The sequence below is a fragment of the Hevea brasiliensis genome, chromosome 16, assembly GCF_030052815.1.
Source record: "Hevea brasiliensis isolate MT/VB/25A 57/8 chromosome 16, ASM3005281v1, whole genome shotgun sequence".
In the NCBI taxonomy this organism is placed as follows: Eukaryota; Viridiplantae; Streptophyta; class Magnoliopsida; order Malpighiales; family Euphorbiaceae; genus Hevea; species Hevea brasiliensis.
In genome coordinates this window covers 66,008,219-66,017,167 of record NC_079508.1, presented here as the reverse complement: position 1 = coordinate 66,017,167, position 8,949 = coordinate 66,008,219, and the positions used below count along the sequence as shown (strand labels likewise).

The following is an 8,949-nucleotide window of genomic DNA, read 5'->3' as shown; positions in this document are numbered from 1 at the left end:
TTGTTATATTATCTCCTGGGCTCGTTTCGTAGCCCGACCTTATAACTTATTTGTTTGACCTACTGTTCGACCCTTTGTTACACCTATCCTTTTGTCATTTTTTTATTGTAAACTCTCATATCGAAATACCTCTACCTACGTCTTTTGAGTATTTATAAGTTACCTGTGAGTTGAACGTCTACTCTTAAAGGAAATGAAAACTAAATGACAATAAATGAAATTTGCAAATGAGATAGAAGATGCAGGAAATAACTATTGGCTTGAACAATCTATTTTGAGATTTTAATGCAACTGCATATAGAAGAAATTTCAAAAGAAAGATGGAGAAAATAAACAAGGGTATTCGACAAAATGATAGTTTAGACGCTTATCTGTGGGGAGTTAAGGAGATGGATGGAATGACTCCATAATCCTCAAATATTGCAGAGCTGAAAGCTGACGGCCGAAGGACTAATGCTTACTTCAGAGTAACGGGAACCAGGTCGGAATGCAGTTGAGTCGAAGCGACGGGAACTGGGTCAGAATGCAGTTAAGCTTGGAGAGTAATATACTGATGTTAAGGTGGCAAAGACGAAAATAAACGAAAAAAAAAGGAAAAATGGTCTCACAGAGTAATGAACAGGCACTGAAAACGAAGAATTTCAAGGTCCAGAACTCCTTCAATAAAGATACTTAAGAAAACTAGTTTTTAAAGTTTCTCAAAAGCTCAGAATGGCAAAGTAGCAAGACTGAATCAAATTTTAGAGTCTTTCCACTATAATCACCAGCACCCTTTTTTTTGTCTGTCCCCTCTACAGTATTGCATGCAGGTATTTATAGGGAACGGGTGCTCATCATGGAGGGTTAGGATCTCATCAGGGGAGACGGAGGGTTTAGATCCAAAAGGACATAATCCGATGTCTGAGAATTAAAGAGAATCAAAATGGACGGTTGGGATTTTATTCGGAATATCCGTCCTTTCTTCTTTTGATCCAACGGATCAAGGTCTTGCCTTACAAGATGGATCCGAAGGCTGGGAATAAAAAGCGCTGAACCTGTCGTCTGCTTTTTGATCCAAGGGTTCCTGGTCCATCCTTACAATTGTGATCATTGGTGGAGCTCAAAATGCACGGAACTGCCATAACTGTTTTGGCGTCTGTCAGCTAAGTAGGCATTTCTGCAAATGAGGCGTGCGGTGAAGATTTGATCATGCCTGCAATGCTTTAACTAACTCGGTTTTGATTATGAAGAGAGTCATTTGAAAGCTATTCAATCTCTCCGTGCTCTCCGATCTCTATTTCTTCTGATCTCCCTATTATGACCTTCTCCTTTTCTGATCTCTCTAGTATCAAGTCCCTTCTCATTTTTCGATCTCTTCCATTTTAGATCTTTCTTCCTCATCTAACTTATCTTGGTCAACGCAATTAATTCTTCAGTTACTAATACAGGAATGGCTGGAAGCAAAGGCCCAAAGGAGAGCCGCAAGCGAAAAAGAGAGGTCTCCTGGAAGGTATGAGAAATGAAAGTCGTCGCGGTATCCCAGACGCCAAGGCGAGATTCGAGAGAAGTGCCGGGCTCTTCGTCCCAACCTTCGGAACAGCCGATCCCAGAAGTAGAGGTCGCTCCTTCCCCTCCTCGATAAGAAGAACCACCACCTCCACTTGTTTCTTCAAGTGCGGAAGGAGGGTCTTCCCAACCTGCTGTGAGGACTCTTTCCCGTGGTGCCCAGGTCCTCATTCACTCTCTAGAGAAAAACCGATCAGTTCGGGGGAATCCGGGCTTGGCCAAAGTTCTGGGTGCCACCATATGTCTTCAGGATGACCAGAACAGACTGACCCCGGATAGCCTTGATAATCTCTTAGCTCAGATGATGAGCTTGAGCGTAGAGAGCCTAGTGAACCAACACATAATCAGGGAAAAGGCTCATCTCCTGAGGCAAGAAATTCTGAATGCGGTCCAGGATGCCGCTTCCGCCCGAGCCCAACTTTCTTCCACTCAAGACTATATCACCGAGATTGAGGGTTGGACGAAATCTTATAAGGACAAGATAGCCGATCTGGAGCGTGAACTAGAAGAAGCTCGAGCCTGCCAAACTGCCGATGTCGCTTGCCTCACTGAAGAGATCAGAGTGAAAGAAGAGGAGGCTATGACAAGGGAAGCTGGTGCTTATGAGAATGCACATGGCAATCTTCTGGCCGAACTTGAAAGGCGCTCTCCTGAGGAAGACTTCTCCTGGATGGTGGATCTTGCTCCTAGAGATGAAGAAGGGAGCGAGAAGGAGCCCGAGAGAGAGGGAAGGGATGAGAGAATTGATAATGTATCTGGAGAGCAGGCTGGGGGGGACCCTCCAACCGAATGACTTGTAAATTTTTATTTTGAAATGAATTGAAATCCTCTCTTTTGTTCAATTTCTTGATGAGATTGGAGAGCGTCCCAATTGTATGAGTACTTGATTGTTTGAACGTATTAGAACATTAAACTTAAAGGCAACTATTAACCTAAGTATGAGAGATCAAAAAAACATCACTCGTAAGCATGAGATCGGACTAAGCCATGACCAAACATCGGGTAAAACTTTAAAACATTAGAATTGGAAAGATTTAATTTGAATTCTTGAGGTCGGAATCATCATTAGACCGGAAAGAAACCTTAACTTTATTTTAAGGAATATCTGGGACATTCAAGTGAGAAGCCCGATCTTAACATTAGCTAAATGAATTTCCACAACATTTGTAAAGAGAGGTCGGAGGCAAGACTGAATGGTCCGGAGACCCGTCATTGATTTGAACCCATCTGATAAGAGATCAAAAAACAATTAACTAAGTGTGGGATCGATTTATTTCAGCTCGACTTATTCAGATTTTGAGTCTCTGTCATCATGATTCATGAAGTTTAGTTTTATTGCAGAATTTAAGAAGTTAGTAATCAAACAAAGAGTAGATACCATAAATTGCTAGTTACCACGAGTTAAGCTGGTGTATTTCTTCTTTTTCTTTTGCTTATAATTACCTGATAACTCACTGAATAGTTGAATATTTAAGAGTCATGAACAGAAAATTCCTTGCCAACTCAGACACTGGAAAAATTCTTTACAACTGTTTGAATGGGAAGGTTGTCTCACTATTACATGCGAGGAGGAAAGGATATGTTGTGTAGGGGGGAATCTAATATTTAACCAGAACACATCCCCAGCAAGATAGCACAATATATCAACCTACCAATTAAAATGTTCTGTTAAAAATAGATTCTTCAGATAAAGATTTAGATAGGTGAGGGTGATGAAGTAAAACTATAAAAGGATATAATTAGAAACTGCCTGAGGAAAGATATGATCTACATCAAATTATACAGGGGAAAAAAAAAATTATTTGACACATAGTAGAGAGAGTGAATGGGCCATTCAGCATTTCACCCAATTTCTGAATAATTGATCCATTATAATATCATTTCTTCTTACCCAAATCATTAGTATAGGATTCATGTTAGGGTTGAACAATATTGGAACTCAAACCGTACATCCAACCAGCGAGATTCATAATAGAAATCTTATGCTAAAGATTTAGCTTTACACAGAACATTTAACAGAAAATTATTCCCTGCATGTCTTTAACTGATGACAAAGGGTTTTATAAAGCCTACAACCGACCACATCATGGATGGCTGGACAAAACTTGTACAGCCTGAAACTGCCAAATTTAAATTGCACCTTCAGCTTTCTTTGAAATGGCGATTACATTAAAATTAAGGGAGTCAGGGTTTTTCTGGATCATGTTCCGTATGACTTTAGCTGCATCCTGTTGCGAGATAAAACATCAATATGTAAGACTTCAAAGATTACATGCATATCCTATGCACTGATACAAATTTGAAGAAAAAAGGATTTGTCACATTAATGAATGCAACCCATTGTGCTCAGTTGGGTTTGAAGCCACCAAGGCCCCACTTCAATCCAAGCCACACAATCTAATGTCATCAGGTTGGGGGACACACACAAAAACAGAGAGAGAGAGAGAGAGAGGCACCCCTCTTCAAATAAAGCCCAATCCTCCGCACTAGCAGTCTTTTATAGCCAATTATGAAATATTAATCTCATCTTGTTTAGGCTCAACTAAATTCTGTCACAGCGCTACAGAAAACATTTCATTCTCTTGCTGATCTTCACCATTTTTAAATAATCAAAACATTTTTATTTTGTTCTCTTCTAAGCAGCCACATAAACTACAAAAGAACATAGCAAAAAGACCCGAAGCTAAAGGTTGCAAATATGCACCTGCAATAAGTTGCTTGGCGAGGATGCACCATGTGATATTGGTCCCGACTTTCTTCCATCAAGCTCAAAAAGTTCTCCTACATATAACATATTAAGGATTAAATACAAACATGTGGAAGCAATGACTGCAGTAAAATATTCACCAATATATCAGATTAATTAAGCACAAGCACATTATTGCTTCATTTCTCGTTTGTTTTTCATACTTAGACACAAACAAATATAAACACATCTGCAAGATCTACCTTCCACACACGCGAAGCAGATAAAGTGAGTGTCCACATTATCTGAAGCCTGCACCAAAAAAAAAAAAAAAAAAAAAAAAAAAGAAATAAAGATAAACACAATAGTAATGTTCATTCATTTGACCAACAAGAGAAGGAAAATTAACATTCATAAATTCCTATCCTTTATCATTTACAGCCATCTCTCTCTTATAAGGCATGAGCAACCCGATGTAGAGCCTCTCACTCAATATTCTCTCGAAGTGTGGAGATCACTCTAGCCTCTCAAGTCTCAGAAGATAAAACTTCCTTAAAATCACTTTGCAGACTCATCCCACACTCCAAAGTAAGGTAGTTGAAACCATTGTTGAACCTTTTCTCTACCTTAGTTTTCTTGGTTTTACTAATATTTATATCTTTTCAGCATTTTTTTTCTTTTTTTTTTTTTTTCAATCAAAGTAATTTGGAGGGACTGCAACGGATAAATTTTATGGCCTTCACTGTCCAAAATATATTAATCATGTATTTGCTTCAGGTAACAACAGGCTAATTACCATAACATTCCTTACAGGAGAAACATACTTCAACTCAATCAAAATACAATTTCTTTTTTACTACTGAATGCTCATCATCTGAGGTCCTATAATCTGGATCTCAGTGGTGCCCTAGTAATAATGGTAAATACTAAATAGGAAAAGGGTTACTCTTCAAGCCTGTATTCTCAAATAACAATAGCATTTAAAGTCGGTATATCCATATTTTGTTCCCAAGAAGAACTAATATGAACATGATAATTCAATCAAAAAACTGAAATTAAGTTACCTCTGTATCAAAAAAACTGAAACAGAACTAAGATACCTCTGTATCACCAGCTGTTGCTGCTACAGAATGTGCAACTTCCATTTCTCTGTCATTCTCAAGATATGCAGCACGCTACACAAAATACTCGGAAAAGAAAAAAAATAATAAGAAGAGAGATAAGGAAGCCATATTAAGGTATCATCAAAACATTGAACCTTGCACATGTAGGGGTTCAGGTTGGAAATAGAAGCACGAAGGCCAAAAACAAAAGGTACAAAAGGAACAGAGGGAAAACCTCCAGTGGATCCATCTTTGCAGTGGATTTGAAAAACTTATCCAAGAATGATCCCTCAACTGAAAATAAAAAGTTAAATATCAAAATATAAGTACTAGTTAAGTTAATGGGGATTTTGAAATTGGATTGCAAATTTTAATTACCAGATACAGAAATGTATTTAATTCATAACCCTTTCAATATGGGCATGTGACTTGGAAATTTCACGACAGGGCAACATAACACCTAAACCTTTTCTTGTGTGACAATCCGTAGGTTTTGACAGGCTCACATAGATCAATATAGAAGGCAAGTATAAGGTTCATAATTATTATCACTACCATTTTGTTAGTTGCATGTTCTATGCACTATGGCTCATCAACTAGAGCAGTGCACATACCAGTCTGGAAAATGACGGTGCATATTGATATAACAACTGCATAGGTCCATTCTGTAATTTTAAAAGCTCAGCTTCTCATGTAAATCCTTGTGTAACCAAATGCATAGGTGATTTGGTAATGGCTCTGATCCAATCCAGTTGTCAATGGTTGCGTTGGGGGGAGAGTGAGGGAACCATAAGCATGGCTCATGAATAAAGGATTATTAAAAAAAAAAACACTTACGAAGCTTGATATCTGAATTGATGTTCCCAACAGCATGAAGAAGCCCTATCGTTCCACAAGCATTACCCACAGTTTGTTTCATGAAATAAACTTTACTGCCATGTTCCTGTAGCCAGAACACATTAAAGAATGATAATCATATTGTCCATGCAAAATGAAAAGGAAAAAAGTAAACTAAGAATTCAAAGCCGTTATCATGAAAAACTACATAGTTGGAAAAAAGAGCTCAGTCTCACTCATTAGACAATCTTCTAGTTTTTTTTTCAGGGTTTAGAATCTAGAAAACCTAGTGATTACTTCTGGATGTCAAAAAGAACTTGGAAATCTAAAATTTTGCATCAGCTCAGAAATATCACATTGGACCTAAAAGTGAACCTTCATCTGATTGAATAGTAATCATTAAACAGAACCTGAGCAGCTTCAGCTGAAGTAGATGAGGGTGCCAACAGTAAACACTCATATTAGAGTGAAATATCTCACATATCATGCAAATGAAAAATATAACTTCTTATTCTTTATTCCAAAATTGAAATTTCTCATATGTCAACAAAAGTTATGTGGACTCTGATACTAGTGTTCAATATAAAATTGCATGTGCTACTAAGGCAATATCAGAGGGCAAACAACAAAAGTAAGGGCATCTCACTGATTAAAGTCTTATCAATTCCCATAATTTTTATGACAGTCTATAGATGCACAATAAAACTTTATACCAATGTTTTAGTTGCAGAAAAAGCCTCTTGATGATAAACAAGACACTTGTTTTAAAGTAAAAGAATTCATACTGAGCATACAATTAAATTATCATGGTAGTCACCTTTTTCACACCTTCCTGCCGCATTCTCTCTTCTTCACTCTGTAAAAGAAATAAAATTTTCATGAAATCATCAGACAGGTACATTTTCATGGCTAACCTTACAAGCAAGTTGAGAGGCATCGAACAATTAAATTTAAATTGCTAACATATATCATAACAGTGAAAGAGATTAGGAGTTTTAGCATAATTTTAAGACACATTACAGGTAAAAGGGCAGTAAAGAGAAATCACATAGGTAAAAGAAGACAATGAAAATGAATGGTTTCCCACACCAGCATAAATGCAGAACAAAAGGAAACAAAAAGAAAGGCGACACGAAACTGAAGTTCAATTCAAGAATGGCCCCCAGGTACAGAAGTGGAAAAGAAAAAAAAATTAATGGAACAAACCTGCTGAGTTATGGGATAGAGGAACAAAACGGCAAGAACAGGCTTCGGAACCATTTCCAAGAGTTCCTCATCCAAGCCATAAACATCATAGCACTCTGCCTCACTCTCCGGAAGACCTAAGCCCCAAAGGAACTACACAATAAAAATATCAAAAAATAATAAACTAAAATGGCTTCCAAACAAATCCGAAGAAAATTGTATAGAAGAAATTTTAAATCAGAAGAAAAACAAAAATCACGAAGAGTTTCAATTTAAAGCAAGATGAGCTTATTAAGATCAACTGATTGATTTCTTTCCCTAGAAAAAAAAAATCCCAGCAACCAAACACAATCATATAAAATAAAATAAGACCTTTCGATTGGGTTGCAGCAAATTTAATAAAAAAGAAGATGTATTAAAGAAAAGTAGAGATTTTTATGAGGTACGGAACCTGGTTCATAACATCTGGATTAGCTTCAAGAGGAAGCCACCGCTTAGCAGAGGGACTTTCGTCTATGGTAGCCATTTGGCGTTCAACTTGTCTAGAATTTCTAGGTTCGCAGAGGAAGAAAGGTATTTGATAATAGCTATAAGAAGGTTTTGGCCGAGTTTTATACTCGGAATTTCTCTCGCGTCACACTCCCAAAAACTCCTACTCAATCCACAAGTACCAACGAGTAAAGCATTTGGTCCATTTCCGAAATTTTATTTTCTTTTTGGAAAATTACAAATTAGTTCTATATTTTGATTAATAACTTAACATTTTTTTCGCAAATTTCCAATCTTTTCATAACTCTGTAAAAATAAATTAATTGAAGAATTTTTACAAGGATTTTTTTCTAATTATAATTTAATATAAATAAAAAATATTTTCTCTATTTTAACTTTATATATTTATCAAATGAAAATATAATTAGTTTGTAATTACTTCTGATTTAAACTTTTAAGATAATTTTAGTGATATATAATTTACCCAGTGGGTCATTGTTTATTCAGTAATATAAATTTAAAATAATTTTTTGAAAAAAAAAAATTTATGTCCAAAAAAAATTTTGATTTTTGAGTGCGAATATTATGCTATTTTGGAGAGACAAGAAATTATTATTTGTTAATTAAAAAACCTTCCCTTTCACCAACAATTGCGTCCGGCGAATACAATCTCATGAGGACAATACCTAAAAGTACTTTTGCTTCCATGCAATTTAAAAAAAAAAAAATTACTGATAAATTAAAATATAATTTTAAATATCATTTTAAATTTATATATTTTTAAAATTGAATGGATCTACTTGCTTGCGTGTTAATATTCCACATCGACCTGGAATGGAAGTAATGTATCCCTCGTGAGGCCTTCTACTCTCCTTACTCTCGAGTATACTTTAAGCTTGTTTCTCTTGCCATTTCAAGATCATCTCATTAAGTCTAAGAACACTATAACCTTCTTGTTTATTTGCATCAGATGAAAGCAAAAATCAAATAAAAATCCTGCAATGGCAAGCATAAATTGAAGTTTCATACTGAATCATTGTGCTCAAACCATGGAAAGTTCATGAAAGATCAAAGGAAAACTAAAGAAACAACAACAATAGCAAT

General features: G+C 36.2%; 1 protein-coding gene across 1 annotated transcript; it reads right to left on the bottom strand.

Moving 5' to 3' along the window:
- Positions 1-3,385: 3,385 nt before the first annotated feature.
- Positions 3,386-8,058, bottom strand: LOC110634462 (ubiquitin carboxyl-terminal hydrolase 3). Its single transcript, XM_058138110.1, has 9 exons — positions 7,808-8,058; positions 7,378-7,509; positions 6,989-7,027; positions 6,172-6,277; positions 5,570-5,628; positions 5,332-5,406; positions 4,495-4,543; positions 4,250-4,326; positions 3,386-3,773 (listed from the first exon to the last, which is right to left on the bottom strand). Exons 1-9 carry the CDS (start codon positions 7,880-7,882, stop codon positions 3,675-3,677), a joined length of 711 nt encoding a protein of 236 aa, XP_057994093.1. The 5' UTR covers positions 7,883-8,058; the 3' UTR covers positions 3,386-3,674.
- Between the last annotated feature and the right edge of the window lie 891 nt (positions 8,059-8,949).